We start from the raw sequence: 18,269 nt of genomic DNA on the forward strand, positions 1-18,269 counted from the left end.
TGCTGGTAATGCGTTGGGCAGTTTTGACTACCCGCTGCAGGGCTTTCCGGTCATAGTAGCTACAGCCGTTCCTTCATTGTCGCTGGGTCAAAATCCTGGAACTCCCCCCCCCGAACAGCACTGTGGGAGCACCTTCACCACACGGACTGCAGCGGTTCAAGAAGGCGGCTCACCACCACCTTCTCAAGGCCAATTAGGGATGGGCAATAAATGCTGGCCTTGCCAGCGATGCCCACATCCCATAAACAAATAAAAAAAACAGGAAGGGAGTTTATGGTTTTTTTTCAGGATTGAAATAGTTTTTTAATTTACAGATACAAAAAGGGATCATTCCAAAAACAATGAATTCACTTTTCATGAGTTTATATAAACAGACAACTCATCAGGACAGAGGTACTGAGGACACAGTCTTGTGTAATACAGTACATATGGACAATACTTTATATATTGTGCCTGAAGGGCCTGTTCAGGAGCAGCAGCTGCATTTGTCGGAGGGAGTTTCTGTTTTTGAGCAGAACTTATTACTTTTTGAACTTTAAGGGATAAAAAAGAGAAAGCTGTAAATATTAATTAATAAAACCAGTTCTTCCTTCACTCAGCATACGACCACACCTACAGTGCACCTTCCCTTCTTTAATGGACCAAATCTGCATTCCAAACAAAACTGGTTTAATTAAAAGTGAAAACTCCATGATGTCATCATTCGCCAATGGCAATGCGCTGTTGCAGTGACGTCACAGGACAGGCACCATCCAATGGGATTGGTTCTGCATTTTTTTGTTCAATTGGGAAGGGTTTTACCTCCAGCTGTTTCACTCAGCCTGGGTCCTCTATCTATGCAACCAAATTAACTGAAAATTAACAGAACTTTAAATAAAACTTATCAAATTATAATTATAATAATATACTCAGCCTGGGTGCAGGACGACCAGATGCGGCGCTTGCGCCTTTAAGAGACGGTCTCCGCCCATTGAGCCCGGCCCGTGTGATTGACAGCGCTTCCCGGGGGGGGAACGGCTCTGATTGACAGTACAGGTGGCCAATCAAAACTGCCGGCAATGGGCATTCCGGATTCCGATTGGCTAGAGGGGCCTGAGCGCCGATAACCAATGGCAGCGTGCTCGGTGATCGTGGATACCAACCATTCAGGGCTGAGGGGGCCTTTTGATTGACAGCGGGCAGCCACCAATGAAATGTAAAGCCCAGAGCAAGCTCGCTTTCAATTGGCTGGAGCACAACGGTGGGGGCGGGAGCGCAAGGTAGCCAATCGGGGCGCAACGCCTGCGACCAATGGGAGCGCGGCAGCGGTCTGATTGACAGGAGGCGGCGTCCAATGGAGGGGAGGCGGGGGAGGAGGAGCGGGCGGATGATTGGCTGAGGGGGCGGGTTTGCCGTCGGGCTGGCGGGGCCCGCCGCCGCCGAATGTCAGAAGATGGCGAGGCTGAGGCCGGGCTGCTACTATGTGTTGGTGGCGCTGCTGCAGGCGGGGGCCCGGCGCGTCGCGGCGGCCGCCTCGGATTCGGGCATCTACGGCCTGCGGCTGGAGAGCGGCTCGGAGGAGGCCGGCGCCGCCGCCGCGGACTCGGACACCGAGATGCTGCTGCGGGTGACTGAGGGCCGGACCGCCCGGCTGCGGGTCTTCGGCCGCGACATCGACGAGCAGACGTGGAGCCGGGTGGCCTTCGCCGAGCTGGAGCAAGGCGACGAGTCGGAGGCCAACGGGACGGGAGACGGGCCCTGCCTGCACCGCTCCAAGGACATCGAGGTGCTGCGGCAGGTGGAGCTGGACCGCCGCACCTCGGGCGTCCTCACCCTGCGGGTCAAGCGGCTGCGCAAGAACGAGAGGTCGCGGCGTTACGGCCTGTGCACCCGCGGCGGCGGCCAGGGCGGCGGGGAGGAGGCCTCCTGGCGGCTGCACCCGGACGCCGACACCCAGCTGCTGGTGCTGGAGCAGGAGGAGTCGCTGCTGCCGTTCTGGCTGCAGATCATCCTGACCGTGCTGCTGCTGGCGCTGTCGGGCATCTTCAGCGGCCTCAACCTGGGGCTGATGGCCCTCGACCCCACCGAGCTGCGGATCGTGCAGAACTGCGGCACCGAGGCCGAGCGCCGGCACGCCCGCGCCATCGAGCCGGTGCGTCGCCAGGGCAACTACCTGCTGTGCTCGCTGCTGCTGGGCAACGTGCTGGTCAACACCACCCTGACCGTGCTGCTGGACCAGCTGGTGGGCTCCGGCTGGCTGACGGTGGTGGCCTCCACCGTCGGCATCGTCATCCTGGGCGAGATCGTGCCCCAGGCGCTCTGCTCCCGCCACGGCCTGGAGGTGGGCGCCCGCACCATCCTGCTGACCAAAGGCTTCATGCTGCTCACCTTCCCGCTCTCCTACCCCATCAGCAAGCTGCTCGACCTGCTGCTGGGCCAGGAGATCGGCAAGGTCTACAGCCGCGAGAAGATCCTGGAGATGCTGCGGGTGACCGGCCCTTACAACGGGCTGGACAAAGAGGAGCTCAACATGATCCAGGGCGCGCTGGAGCTGCGCAGCAAGACGGTGGAGGATGTCATGACCCCCATCCACGACTGCTTCATGGTGGGCAACGATGCCGTGCTGGACTTCAGCACCATGTCCGAGATCATGGAGACCGGCTACACCCGCATCCCGGTGTACGAGCAGGAGAAATCCAACATTGTCGACATACTCTACGTCAAGGACTTGGCTTTCGTCGACCCTGATGACTGTGTCCCGCTGAAAACCATCACCAAGTTCTACAGCCACGCTCTGCATTTCGTGTTCTACGACACCAGGCTGGATACAATGCTGGAGGAGTTCAAGCAAGGTGGGAGTTTTGACTTGTAGCATAATCATTCGTTTTCAGGTTCCTGTGGTTGCATCCTTTGCTATTCACTATCTATATATAAGGGATCAAGGGGTATGGGGAGAAAGCAGGGACCGGGTACTGAATTTGGATGATCAGCTATGATTGCATTGAATGGCGGAGCAGGCTCGGGCCAAATGGCCTACTCCTATTTTCTATGTTCTATGTCCTATCTCCCACAGTCCAAAAATGTGTGGGTTAGGTTGATTGGCCATGATAAAAAAAATTGGCCCTTAGTGTTAGGGGGGGGATTAAATATGTGGGGTTACGGGGATAGGGCTTGGGTGGGATGGCAGTCGGTGTAGGGACCGGGTGCTAGGGTTTGGATGATCAGCCATGATCTCGTTGAATGGCGGAGCAGGCTCGAAGGGCCGAATGGCCTACTCCTAGTTTCTATGTTTCTATGTTAGACGAGGGAACTAGATGTAATATCTCCAAGTTTGCAGACGACACAAAGCTGGGTGGGCGTGTGCGCTGTGAGGAGGATGCCGAGAAACTCCAGGATGATTTGGACAGGTTGGGTGATTGGGCAGAAGCATGGCAGATGCAGTACAATGTGGATAAATGTGAGGTTATCCACTTTGGTGGCAAAAACAGGAAGGCAGATTATTATCTGAACGGCAATAGATTGGGAAAAGGGGAAGTGCAACGAGACCTGGGTGTCCTTGTGCACCAGTCACTGAAGGTAAGCATGCAGGTGCAGCAGGCGGTTAAGAAGGCAAATGGTATGCTGGCCTTCGTAGCGAGAGGATTCACATACAGGAGCAAGGATGTCTTGCTGCAGTTATACAGGGCCTTGGTGAGACCACATCTTGAGTATTGTGTGCAGTTTTGGTCTCCTTATCTGAGGAAGGATATTCTTGCCATGGAAGGAGTGCAGCGAAGATTCACCAGACTGATACCTGGGATGGCAGGAATGACGTATGAGGAGAGATTGGAGTGATTGGGTTTATACTCGCTGGAGTTTAGAAGAATGAGAGGGGATCTCATTGAAACTTATAAAATTCTAACAGGACTAGACAGACTAGATGCAGGAAGGATGTTCCTGATGACGGGGAAGTCCAGAACCAGGGGGTCACAGTCTCAGGATAAGGGGTAAGCCATTTAGGACAGAGATGAGGAGGAATTTCTTCACCCAGAGAGTGGTGAACCTGGGGAATTCTCTGCCACAGAAGGCAGTGGAGGCCAATTCATTAAATATATTCAAGAAGGAGTTAGATATATTTCTTAAGGCTAAAGGGATCAAGGGATATGGGGAGAAGGCAGGGACAGGGTACTGAATTTGGATGATCAGCCATGATCTCATTGAATGGCGGAGCAGGCTTGAGGGGCCGAATGGCCTACTCCTATGTTCCAGTGATGAGATCTCATGGTTCCGTTGCAATGTTTGTCCTAATGTAGTGTCAGCCGTGACTCAGTGGGTAACCCCCTTCAGACGGTCATGGGTTCAAGCCCCACTCCAGAGACTTGAGCACAAGGGTCTAGGCTGACACTCCCAGTGCGGTGCTGAGGGAGCGCTGTACTGTCAGAGGTGCTGTCTTTCGGATGAGACGTTAAACTGAGGCCCCGTCTGCTCTCTCAGGTGGATGTAAAAGATCCCACGGCACGATTTTGAAGAACAACAGGAGTTATCCCCGGTGTCCTGGACAATATTTATCCCTCAATCAACATCACTAAAACAGATATGCAATAGCAAAATACTGCGGATGCTGGAAATTTGAAATATCAACAGAAAATGCTGGAAATACTCAGCAGGCCATGCAGCATCCGTGGAGAGAGAAACAGAGTTAACGTTTCAGGTCTGGGACCCTTCATCAGTTCTGACAAAGGGTTTCGACCTGAAACGTTAACTCTGTTTCTCTCTCCACGGATGCTGCCTGGCCTGCTGAATATTTCCAGCATTTTCTGTTGTTGTTATTTCACTAAAACAGATGATATGGTCATTATCACAGTGTTGTTGGTGGGAGCTTGCCGTGTGCAAATTGGCTGGCGCATTTCCTATATTACATCAGCGACTACCCTTCAAAAAAAAGTAATTTTGGCTGTAAAACACTTTGGGAGGTCCGGTGGTGGCGAAAGGCGTTATATAAATGCAAGACTCTTTTTAATGGTACACTATTACTGTTTTATTTTGATTAGTGCAGTGCTGGAGAGTTTTAGTGCTTGCATGCTTTGATCCTGTGTCTGTGTGGAATTTGTTGGTCTTGGCTGTGCTTGGTCACTGAACAACAAATGTGTAATAACTGCAAGCTGAGAAGCAGATCAGGGTCTGCAGGCAGCTAACCCACTGGCGCTGACCCGAGTGTTGACCACTAGCGCGAGACCTGGGAGGTCTTGGCACCGGTGGAATGTATCTCCAATGAGTTAATCAAGATCGCAAGGATAGGAGGAAAGAAGTCGAGAAGTAAATTACTTGGGGGAGTTATCGAGAACTGCCGATAAGCCCTTGGCTCATTAGAAAATGAGCTTTGGTGTTTTTCAATTTGTTTTCTTCTGAACTTTTGTTTGCAGAGGTTGTAGCTGATGTGCACCACTTACAAAAGCACTCTAGATTGGGCAGGATTGTGTTGTGTTGGTTCCACTCTTGCCTGTCCAGTCGTAACCAACGAATCTCCTGCAATGGCTTCTCTTCCTGCTTCCGGACCATCGCCTCTGAAGTCACCTGAGGATCTGTCCTTGGCTCCCTCCTATTGCTAATCTACATGTTTCCCCTTGGCGACATCGTCCAAAGACACGACATCAGGTTCCTCATTAAATCCATGAAGCACAGAAGGAGGCCATTTCGTCCCATCGTGCCTGTGCCAGCTCTTCGAAAGAGCTCTCCAATTAGTCCCACTCTTTCCCCATAGCCCTCCAATACTTTCCTTTTCAAGTGTTTATCCAGTTGTGTTTTGAAAATTATTATTGACTCTGCTTCCAGACAGTGCATTCCAGATCAGAACAACTCGCTGTGTTTATATAAAAAAAAATTCTCCCCACCACCCTCTTGGTTCTTTTACCAGTCAGATGAGAGGCACCCTCTGCATTGTCATACACCTACACCCAGCCGCCTAAAGTCAAGGAAGAGCTTCATGAACAGTGTTGTTCCATTACAACCAACCTTATCTGAAGCCCGCATCGCCTTGTGGAAAGACCGGCTCGCCAGTCTTGAACAACCCCCAGCGATGGAAATTTTACCTGATAAGCCTTCCCCCCAGGAGCTAATTGCAACTGGACAACCTGGAAGTGCCTTAACAGACTTGGGACCGGTGTAGGTTGCTCAAAGGTGTCACTAAGCAAATGGGGATATTCAACCAGCCCGACAACTTGTGAATGTGGAACTGAGGCACAGACTATGCAACATTTCCTGCAATGCCCATCGTTAGAGGAACCCTGCACTGTTGCAGATCTTGCCGAATCCAACAACAAGGTGCAAAAATGTGTCCAGTTCTGGCTGGTCTATGTATAGACTGTCCGTGGACACGATAAGAAGACCACCAGTTAGAGTAAATTATCGTTAAAGGGGCTGCGAGGCTCAAAAAACATTACAAGGAGCATTGCCTACAACCCTCCAAGATCTTTGCGTTCCTCCAATTCTGGCCTCTTGGACATCCTTGACTTCCTTCACTCCACCATTGGCGGCCGTGCCTTCAGCTGTCTAGGCCCTAAGCTCTGGAATTCCCTCCCTCAACCTTTCCACTTCTCTCTAACTCCGATTAAGACTCTCCTTAAAACCGACCTTTTTGACTAAGCTTTAAGTCACCTGTCCGAATATTTCCTCCTTTGGCTTGGTGCCGGTTTCTGTTTGATTACACTCCTGTGAAGCGCCTTGGGGCGTTTTCCTGCGTTAAAGGTGCTATATAAATGCACGTGTTTGTTCAGCTCGATCAACACGACATGCGGTGTAAGTCCAGCGTTGATTCTGTCCCTTGTATTGCCTCGTTCCACAAGATGCAGTTTTGTCACTATATGTGTTGTGGGCACGCACTGCACTGTGGGGGACTGTCTGTCTGCCTCCCCGATTCTCCGGTATATCCCGCACTGAATTCCCCACTGCTTTGCTTTGGACGATGTCACAGGCTTTTGTAGCAGTACGTGCATTGCCTGCTGTCGTGTTGCCCATTGGAGAAGCTAATCGTCAAAGCCTTTGCCAGGTTCTGAGTATTGGGGGAAGCCTCAGGTGAGGGAAGGTTCGGGGGCAGCACCCACAGACGAGGGCAGGGGCGATGTTCAACTGCAGCTTTCCGAGCCTGACCCATACGAACAGTGACAGACAGGTAAAGACCCTCTGGTCCATCGAGCCTGTCTCACCCAATTGCCATACCTTGTGTATCACAACATATACACCCAAAACCATGTGATCTCCTGGGAGAGGCGAAAAAACAGGTTAAAAAAAAACCAGGCCAATTTGGGGAGGGGGTGGAAATCTGGGAAATTCCTACCCGACCCATCTAGGCGATCGAAACTAGTCCAGGAGATGGCTCGGGCCCTGCAGGCCCCAGCCAGAAACAGGTCCAGCTCTCGCTTCAACGAATTCAGCGAGTCCGCATCCACCGCATGAGACAGCAGCCTGTTCCAGAGTTCCACTATTCTCTGGGAAAAGAACCTCCTGACATCTGACCTATCCCTGGCCTTATGCAACTTAAACATGTGACCCCTGGTCCTCCCATGCCTGTTTAATTGGAACAAACTGGAACACAATCTATTCCCTTCATTATCTTCTAAACCTCAATCAGATCACCCCATAGTCTGCGCTCCTCTAAAGTGTAGAGTCCCAACTCTTTTAGCCTATCTTGATAACTAAGATGCTTTAGACTGGGGATTGGTCTAGTGGCCCTCCTCTGCACTCTTTCCAAAGCCTTAATATCACCCACCATGTGAGACCACCAAAACTGGACACAGTATTCCAAGTGCAGCCTGACTAAGTTCTTGTCTTAGCATATTGACAATGATGCTGTCAATAATCAAATAACCTACCAACAGTTGGTGCCCAGGCCCGCCTGTGAAGAATTCGAACTTAGCCGAGTGCTTGTGGGGCTGTACTGTATGAGTGACTGAGCCTGGGGGCAATGTTTTTTTTTTTTTTTATAAATTCGGTGCGTGGTCCCTTTAAGTGGCCCATTCAAATTTTTGAGCATGTGGGGTTTCTCCCATTTTAAAAGTCAGTGAGCGGCCCGTGCGGGACCTCCAAACCGCGCAGCTTAGCAGGAGCATTGCCCGGGGACCAGGAGGACGTCAACAAGAAAGGAGCGCGACTCTGTTCAGTGAACAGAATCCACTGGTGAAAAGCTGAGCTGCTGCCAGAGAGGACTTGACGCTGCATAATTCATGCAGAGCTCAGTGTAACGCTGTCTGATATAACACATTCTCGGATTTCTCGTCATCCATTTCTTTTTCCAGTCTTCGGTGGAGAGAGCGGGCAGGGTCTCTCTGCGCGCACAGTCTCTCCCGTGTGTGTGTGGGGTCCATTCCTTCGCTCTGCCGTTTCCCTCGCGCCACCTTCCGGCTCCAGGTGGCTTCGACTGTGGAGCATTGCCGCCATTGGGATTTCTAGGAAGTGTTAATTTTGAGCCGTGATAAACGGCCAGCATTGAACATAAGAAATAGTAGCAGGAATAGACCACTTGGCCCCTCGAGCCTGCTCCATTCAATAAGATCATGGCTGATCTTGGGCTCAAAGCCACTTCCCTGCCTGCTCCCCATAACCCTTCACTCCCTTACCTCTTGTAAAAAAATCTGTCTATCTCCACTTTAAATGTATTTAATGACCCAGCCTCCACAGCTCTCTGGGGCAGAGAATTCTACAAATTTACGACCCTCTGAGAGAAGAAATTTCTCCTCATCTCAGTTCTAAAAGGGCGACCCTTTATTCTGAGACTGCCCCCGAGTTCTAGATTTCCCCACGAGGGGAAACATCCTCTCTGCATCTACCCTGTCGAGCCCCCTCAGTATCTTATGTTTCAATAAGATCACCTCTCATTCTTCTAAATTGCAATGAGTATAGGCCCAGCCTGCTCAACCCCCTCATCTCCGGAATCAACCGTGCGAATCGTCTCTGAACTGCAGCCAATGCAAGTATATCCTTCCTTAAATAAGGAGACCAGAACTGTATGCAGTACTCCAGGTGTGGTCTCACCAATACCCTGTACAGTTGTAGCAGAACTTCCCTGTTTTTATACTCCAACCCCCTTGAAATAAAGGCCAACATTCCATTTGCCTTTTTGATTACTTGCTGTACCTGCATGCTAACTTTTTGTGTTTCATGCACAAGGACCCCCAAGTCCCTCTGAATTGTATCCTTTTTGTAATCTCTCCATTTAAATAATAGTTTGCTTTTTTATTTTTCCTGCCAAAGTAGATAACCTTGCACTTTCCCACATTATACTCCATCTGCCAAATGTTTGCCCACTCACTTAGCCTGTCTATATCCCTTTGCAGATTCTTTGAGTCCTCTGCACAACCTGCTTTTCCACCCATCTTTGTATCATCCGCAAACTTGGCTACATTACACTTGGTCCCTTCATCCAAGTCATTAATGTAGATTGTAAGTAGTTGAGGCCCCAGCACCGATCCCTGTGGGACCCCACTAGTTACCGTTTGCTAACTGGAAAATGGCCCATTTATCCCGACTGTTAGCCAATTCTCTATCCATGCTATTATATTACCCCCAATTCTGTGAGCTCTTATCTTATGCAGTAACCTTTTATGTGGCATCTTATCAAGGTGTGGCCTTCTGGAAATCCAAATACACCACATCCACTGGCTCACCTTTGTCCACCCTGCTTGTTACATCCTCAAAGAACTCCAGCAAATTTGTTAAACATGATTTACCTTTCATAAAACTCTGACTCTGCTATCTCTGCAGCCACTTCTTTTAAGACCCTGGGATGCAGACCATCTGGTCCAGGGGACTTGTCGTCTTTTAGTCTCATTATTTTACCCTATTTCCTTAGTGATAGTGATTGTCTTTAGTTCCCCCCTCCCTGTGGCCCCATGGTTATCCATTATTGGGATGTTGTTAATGTCTTCTACCGTGAAGACAGATACAAAATATTTGTTCAGAGTCTCTGCCATTTGCCTGTTCCCCATTATTATTATAAATAAGGGGGTTTGAGCCCGTCTGAATCGGGGTTGTGAATGGAGGAAGCATTTTGAGTTGTAGAAATGGAGCAGCAACAACAACTTACATTTCTATAGCGCTTTTAACATCGTAAAACGTCCCAAGGCGCTTCACAGGAGCGTTATCAAACAGAATTTGACACTGAGCCACGCAAGGAAATATTAGGGCAGATGACCTAAAGCTTGGTCAAAGAGGTAGATTTTAAGGCGCGTCTTAAAGGAGGAAAGAGAGGTGGAGAGGTTTAGGGAGGGAATTCCAGAGCTTAGGGCCTTGGCAGCTGAATGGTTGAGCGATTTAAAATCAGGGATGCTCAAGAGGCCAGAATTTGAGGAACGCAGAGATCATGGGTGGGGACGGGGCAATTTAATCTTATCGATTTCTCTTGGATTTCTGAATTTTTGCCGTATTCATAGCTGCCTGTGCCTTTCATGTTAGGATGGGAGGGGAGAGCCGGGGAGTTTATCGATGTTTGGGGAGGAGGTCCAATCGCACAGCAAACTTTGAAAGCCACTGATTTTCAAAGTGATGGTGCACAGAAGTGCAATGCAGCAGAGTCCTGAGCCCAGTGTATATTTGTGCGCTGAACAAACCTGCTGACACACTGCACCTCCCTGACTGAGGAGGGAACAGCGTGAACCCTCTGCACACACTGTGCTGCTTTAGGCAAACGGTTTGACGGGTCTACACACCTTACCTTTCTGCCCTGCTATTGTTTCCTGGTTTTTAGTTGGCAGTAGCACAACAGGGCCAGCCCATGTTTACAATCGGAGAGTCTTGCAACATCACTTCTTGGCTCTTGTGTTCGTCATAAAAGTGTTTGTTGACAATATGCCACAAGCTGGGAGGAGGGAAGGTTCCTTAACGGCCAGGAAAGGAAGAAAGAACTTGCATTTCTAGAGCGCCTTTCACGGCCACCGGACGTCCCAAAGCGCTTTACACCCAATGAAGTACCTTTTGAAGTGTAGCCCCTGTTGTAATGTAGGAAACGCGGCAGCCAATTTGCGCACAGCAAGCTCCCACAAACGGCAATGTGATAATGACCAGATAATCTGTTTTGGTGATGTTGGTTGGGGGATAAATATTGGCCAGTACACCGACCGGGGAGAACTCCCGTGCTTTTCTCCAAATAGTGGCCGTAACCCCCTTTTACATCTACCTGAGAGGGCAGACGGAGTCTCATCTGACAGACGGTATCTCCGACAGTGCAGCACTCCCTCAGCGCGACACTGGAGTGTCGGCCTAGATTTTGTGCTCAAGACTCTGGAGTGGGGCTTCAACCCACAACCTTCTGACTCCGAGGCGAGAGTGCGACCCAACTAGCGACTAATCTCGATGTAGCAAAGAAAAAGCTAAAACCAAAATGGTCCATCATCTTCTGTGCATCATGTGGGGCAACAGGATGGAGAATAAGGAGATGTGTCAAAGCCATTGTCTCAATCTCTACTGAATCCGGAGATATTTTATATTGAACAGAAAGAAAGAAAGACTTGCATTTATATAGCGCCTTTCACAACCACCGGATGTCTCAAAGTGCTTTACATCCAATGAGTAACTTTTTGAAGTGTAGTCACTGTTGTAACACAGCAAGCTCCCACAAACAGCAATGTGACAATGACCAGATAACCTGTTTTAGTGATGTTGACTGAGGGATAAATATTGGCCGGGACACCGGGGAGAACTCCCCCTACTCTTCTTCGAAATAGTGCCGCGGGATCTTTTACGTCCACCCGAGAGGGCAGACGGGGCCTCGGTTTAACGTCTCATCCGAAAGACGGCACCTCCGACAGTGCAGCACTCCCTCAGTACTGCACTGGGAGTGTCAGCCTAGATTTTTGTGTTCGGGTCTCTGGAGTGGGACTTGAACCCACAACTAGGTTTAAGTTGAGTCTTAGGAAAGAGCGTGTGCTGACCGAGCAAGCAATCGGGGGCAAAAGTTGGCAAATTAGCAAATGTAAAGAAATCTAGCAATCTGTTAGCAGATGAAGAAATCAGATGACTTTGAGGATCTGCTGTGAACTGCCTCTTGCCCAGGGACACCGCCCCCCCCCCCCCCCCCCCCCCCAAAATGCCCCGGAGAATAATTGATCAGCGACGCCCCCTTTCTCCGTTCTGGATTCCCTGGTCCAGCATGAAGCTATAGTGATACGATAGCAAAATACTGCGGATGCTGGAAATCCGAAATAACAACAGCAAATGCTGGAAAAACTCAGCAGGCCAGGCAACATCCGTGGAGAGAGAAATAGAGTCAACGTTTCGGGTCGAAATCCTTCTACAGAACTGAGAGAAAAGGCAGGAAATGAAACAAAAGGCAGTTTGGGGGCTGGGAAATGGGGGAAGGGATGAAAGAAGAGACATTAAGAGATATTCAAGGTGAGATGAGATGGTAATAGGACAGGTAAAGAAACAGACAATGGTTCCAGATGTCTGTTTTTCACTCTGCCAGCGCATTTCACACTGCATCTAGAGCCATTGTCTGTTTCTTTACCTGTCCTGTTACTATCTCGTCTCACCTTGAATATCTCTTAATGTCTCCTCTTTCATCCCCTCCCCCATTTCCCAGCCCCCACGACTGCCTTTTGTTTCATTTCCTGCCTTTTCTCTCCGTTCTGTAGAAGGGTTTTGACCCGAAACGTTGACTCTATTTCTCTCCACGAATGTTGCCTGGCCTGCTGAGTTTTTCCAGCATTTTCTGAAGTTATGGTGCCCAGGCTCGGACCGTGGGACAGTTCTGAATGAGGCATGAGGGTAAATATGTTCCAGGCTCTTTCTGTTGATGGAGAGAAATGTGAAAGTTTTCTTGCAAAGTCTGTTCTGTTCCCTTTCATTGTTGGCTCTGCGAGTTTAGAATCCTTTGATCCAAGGCCTGTCTGAGGCTCCCACCCCATTCACGTGGCACAAGGACTCCTTTTTGTGCTACGCAGTGCAATTCCCCGCGACTGAGAATCCATTGCATGCGGGGACACGGTTGCTCCAAAGCCACATTTGCAGCTTCAGTTTGCTGGTCTCGGTCCTTCCCTGATGTCCGGAGAGGAGTTGAAATTCCCATCAACAACGTCTTGCATTTTTCCAGCGCCTTTAAATTGTTGAAATGTCCCAAAGCGCTTCACGGCAGTGTTATCAGACAAAAATTAACACTGAGCCACATATGGCGATATTAGGAGAGGTGACCAAAAGGTTGGTCAAAGAGGTAGATTTTAAGGAGCGTCTTAAAGGAGGAAAGTGAGCTTGAGAGACAGTGAGGTTTAGGGAGGGAATTCCAGAGCTTCAGGCCTTGGCAGCTGAATGGTTGAGCGATTAAAAATCAGGGATGCTCAAGAGGCTAGAATTTGAGGAACGCAGAGATCATGGGTGGGGACGGGGCGATTTAATCTATCGATTTCTCTCGGATTTCTGATTTTGTGCCTTATTCATTTCTTTGAGTAGCTGCTCGTGCCTTTCATGTTAGGATGGGCGGGGAGAGCCGGGGAGTTTATCGATGTTTGGGGAGGAGGTCCAGTCGCACAGCAAACTTTGAAAGCCACTGATTTTCAAAGTGATGGTGCACAGAAGTGCAATGCAGCAGAGTCCTGAGCCCAGTGTATATTTGTGCGCTGAACAAACCTGCTGACACACTGCACCTCCCTGACTGACGAGGGAACAGCGTGAACCCTCTGCACACACTGTGCTGCTTTAGGCAAACGGTTTGACGGGTCTACACACCTTACCTTTCTGCCCTGCTGTTGTTTCCTGGATTTTAGTTGGCAGTAGCACAACAGAGCCAGCCCATGTTTACAATCGGAGAGTCTTGCAACATCACTTCTTGGCTCTTGTGTTCGTCATAAAAGTGTTTTTTGACAATATGCCACAAGCTGGGAGGAGGGAAGGTTCCTTAACGGCCAGGAAAGGAAGAAAGAACTTGCATTTCTAGAGCGCCTTTCACGGCCACCGGACGTCCCAAAGCGCTTTACACCCAATGAAGTACCTTTTTGAAGTGTAGCCCCTGTTGTAATGTAGGAAACGCGGCAGCCAATTTGTGCAGAGCAAGCTCCCACAAACGGCAATGTGATAATGGCCAGATAATCTGTGTGTGATGTTGGTTGAGGGATAAATATTGGCCGGGACACTGGGGAGAACTCCCCTGCTCTTCTTCAAAATAATGCCGTGGGATCTTTTACGTCCACCTCAGAGGGCAGACGGGCCTCGGTTTAACGTCTCATCTGAAAGACTGCACCTCCGACAGTGCAGCCCTCCTTCAGTACTGCACTGGAGTGTCAGCCTAGATTTTTGAATTCGGGTCTCTGGAGTGGGACTTGAACCCACGACCAGGTGTGGGTGCTAACCACTGAGCTTTAAGTTGAGTCCTAGGAAAGAGCGTGTGCTGACCGAGCAAGCAATCGGGGGGGGGGGAAAAGTTGGTAAATTAGCGAATGTAAAGAAATCTAGCAATACGTTGGCCGATGAAGAAATCCATGACTTTGAGGATCTGCTGTGACTGCCTCTTGCCCAGGGACACCGCCGCCCCCCCCCCCCCCCCCCCCCCCATGCCCCGGAGAATAATTGATCAGTGACGCCCCCTTTCTCCGTTCTGGATTCCCTGGTCCAGCATGAAGCTATAGTGATACGATAGAATACTGCGGATGCTGGAAATCCAAAATAACAGCAAATGCTGGAAAAGCTCAGCAGGCCAGGCAACATCCGTGGAGAGAGAAACAGAGTTAACGTTTCAGGTCGAAACCCTTCGTCAGAACTGAGAAAAAAGGCATGAAATGATACAAAAGGCAGTTTGGGGCTGGGAAATGGGGGAGGGGATGAAAGAAGAGATATTAAGAGATATTCAAGGTGAGTCGAGATAGTAATAGGACAGGTAAAGAAACAGACAATGGCTCGAGATGCAGTGTGAAATCTGCTGGCAGCTGTCTTTCATCCCCTCCCCCATTTCCCAGCCCCCAAACTGCCTTTTGTTTCATTTCCAGCCTCTTTTCTCAGTTCGGACGAAGGGTTTCGACCCGAAACGTTGCCTCTGTTTCTCTCTCCACGGATGTTGCCTGGCCTGCTGAGTTTTTCCAGCATTTGCTGTTGTTATTTCGGATCTCCAGCATCCGCAGTATTTTGCTATCGTATCACTATAGCTTCATGCTGGACCAGGGAATCCAGAACGGAGAAAGGGGGCGTCGCTGATCAATTATTCTCCGGGGCATTTGGGGGGGGGGGTGGGGCGGGGGAGGTGGGCGGTGTCCCTGGGCAAGAGGCAGTTCACAGCAGATCCTCAAAGTTGTGGATTTCTTCATCTGCTAACAGATTGCTAGATTTCTTTACATTTGCTAATTTACCAACTTTTCCCCCCGATTGCTTGCTCGGTCAGCACACGCTTTTTCCTGAGACTCTACTTAAACCTGGTTGTGGGTTCAAGTCCCACTCCAGAGACCCGAACACACAAATCTAGGCTGACACTCCAGTGCAGTACTGAGGGAGGGCTGCACTGTCGGAGGTGCCGTCTTTCGGATGAGACGTTAAACCGAGGCCCCGTCTGCCCCCTCAGGTGGACGTAAAAGATCCCACGGCACTATTTCGAAGAGGAGCAGGGGAGTTCTCCCCGGTGTCCCGGCCAATATTTATCCCCCAACCAACATCACCAAAACAAATTATCTGGTCATTATCACATTGCCGTTTGTGGGAGCTTGCTGTGCACAAATTGGTTGCCGCGTTTCCTACATTACAACAGGGGCTACACTTCAAAAGGTACTTCATTGGGTGTAAAGCGCTTTGGGACGTCCGGTGGCCGTGAAAGGCGCTCTAGAAATGCAAGTTCTTTCTTCCTTTCCTGGCCATTAAGGAACCTTCCCTCCTCCCAGCTTGTGGCATATTGTCAACAAACACTTTTATGACGAACACAAGAGCCAAGAAGTGATGTTGCAAGACTCTCCGATTGTAAACATGGGCTGGCCCTGTTGTGCTACTGCCAACTAAAAACCAGGAAACAACAGCAGGGCAGAAAGGTAAGGTGTGTAGACCCGTCAAACCGTTTGCCTAAAGCAGCACAGTGTGTGCAGAGGGTTCACGCTGTTCCCTCCTCAGTCAGGGAGGTGCAGTGTGTCAGCAGGTTTGTTCAGCGCACAAATATACACTGGGCTCAGGACTCTGCTGCATTGCACTTCTGTGCACCATCACTTTGAAAATCAGTGGTTTTCAAAGTTTGCTGTGCGACTGGACCTCCTCCCCAAACATCGATAAACTTCCCGGCTCTCCCCTCCCATCCTAACATGAAAGGCACGAGCAGCTACTCAAAGAAATGAATAAGGCAAAAAATCAGAAATCCGAGAGAAATCGATAGATTAAAATCGCCCGTCCCCACCCATGATCTCTGCGTTCCTCAATTCTGGCCTTTTGAGCATCCGATTTTTAATCGCTCAACCATTCAGCTGCCAAGGCCCGAAGCTCTGGAATTCCCTCCCTAAACCTCTCTGTCTCTCAAGCTCGCTTTCCTCCTTTTAGACTCTCCTAAAATCTACCTCTTTGACCAACCTTTTGGTCACCTCTCCTAATATCTCCATATGTGGCTCAGTGTTAATTTTTGTATAACACTCCTCGTGAAGCGCTTTGGGACATTTGAACAATTTAAAGGCGCTGTATAAATGCAAGACGTTGTTGCATGGGAATTTCAACTCCTCTCTGGACATCAGGGAAGGACCGAGACCAGCAAACTGAAGCTGCAAATGCGGCTTTGGAGCAACTGTGTCCCCGCATGCAATGGATTCTCAGTCGCACAAAAAGGAGTCCTCGTGCCACGTGAATGGGGTGGAAGCCTCAGACAGGCCTTGGATCAAAGGATTCTAAACTCGCAGAGCCAACAATGAAAGGGACTTTGCAAGAAAACTTTCACATTCCTCTCCATCAACGCAAAGAGCCTGGAACATATTTACCCTCATGCCTCATTCAGAACTGTCCCACAGTCCGAGCCTGCGCACCATAGCTTCAGAAAATGCTGGAAAAACTCAGGCCAGGCAACATCCGTGGAGAGAGAAACAGAGTCAATGTTTCGGGTCGAAGCCCTTCTACAGAACTGAGAGAAAAGGCAGGACATGAAAGGGAACAGAACAGACTTTGCAAGAAATGTCTTTCACTCTGCCAGCACATTTCGCACTGCATCTAGAGCCATTGTCTGTTTCTTTACCTGTCCTATTACTATCTCGTCTCGCCTTAAATATCTCTTAATGTCTCCTCTTTCATCCCATTTCCCAGCCCCAAACTGCCTTTTGTTTCATTTCCTGCCTTTTCTCTCAGTCTGTAGAAGGGTTTCGACCCGAAACGTTGACTCTTACGAAACTTTCTGGTAATCCGGCACTGACGGGACCGATCTGGTGCCGTACCATCAAAACTGCCGTAGAAACCAGCGCCAATGTTAAAACATACGGAACTTCTGAGCTCCGTCTGAAGCAACAAACCCTGTTGCTCTTCAAAACAGTCGGCGCAGCTTGCAAGCGTCTCTGTAGCTAAGCAACAGCTTCAGCTAGACGCTTGCAGAGCCTGACTGGAGGAAAAAAAAGCGACGAAAAGTAACAAACTTATCTGCACCGACTCCTGAATTTTGCCGGTGGAAGTTTTCTTGCAAAGTCTGTTCTGTTCCCTTTCATTGTTGGCTCTGCGAGTTTAGAATCCTTTGACCCAAGGCCTGTCTGAGGCTCCCACCCCATTCACGTGGCACAAGGACTCCTTTTTGTGCTACGCGGTGCAATTCCCGCGACTTGAGAATCCACTGCATGCGGACACACAGTTGCTCCAAAGCCGCATTTGCAGCTTCAGTTTGCTGGTCTCGGTCCTTCCCTGATGTCCAGAGAGGAGTTGAAATTCCCATCAACAACGTCTTGCATTTATACAGCACCTTTTAATGTCCCAAAGCGCTTCATGGGCGTGTTATCAGATAAAAATTAACACTGAGCCACATGTGGAGATATTAGGAGAGGTGACCAGAAGGTTGGTCAAAGAGATGGGTTTTAAGGAGAGTCTAAAAGGCGGACGGAGAGGCTCAGAGGAATTCCAGAGCTTAGGGCCCAGGCAGCTGAAGGCATGGCCACCAATGGAGGGGTGAAGAAAATCAGGGATGCACAAGAGGCCAGAATTAGGAGTGCAGAGATCTCGGAGGGTTATAGGGCTGGAGGTGGTCACAGATACGGAAGGGGTAAGGTCATTGAGGGATTTGAGCACAGGGATGAGAATTTTAAAATGGAGGTGTTGCCGGACTGGGAGCCAATGTAGGTCAGAGAGCACGGGTGATGTGTGAACGGGACTTGGTGCGAGATAGGATCTGGGCATTGTTTCCATCC

At 49.7% G+C, this 18,269-nt stretch overlaps 1 protein-coding gene across 2 annotated transcripts in view; it reads left to right on the top strand.

Annotated features, from left to right (window-relative positions):
• The first annotated feature begins 1,393 nt into the window (after positions 1-1,393).
• The window catches only part of LOC147098054 (metal transporter CNNM4-like), a 52,051-nt gene continuing 35,175 nt past the window's right edge, over positions 1,394-18,269 (top strand). Inside the window, exon 1 of one of the 2 annotated variants that reach the window (XM_085971284.1) lies at positions 1,394-2,831. In XM_085971284.1, coding sequence (XP_085827410.1) covers positions 1,433-2,831 — 1,399 coding nt within the window. In that variant the 5' untranslated portion in view covers positions 1,394-1,432. The remainder of the gene's footprint in view (positions 2,832-18,269) is intronic. The other variant, XM_085971285.1, reaches the window with a different exon arrangement.

This window comes from Somniosus microcephalus, chromosome 30 (genome assembly GCF_052327205.1).
Source record: "Somniosus microcephalus isolate GS21.2 chromosome 30, FLI_Smic_1.0, whole genome shotgun sequence".
Lineage (NCBI taxonomy): Eukaryota > Metazoa > Chordata > Chondrichthyes > Squaliformes > Somniosidae > Somniosus > Somniosus microcephalus.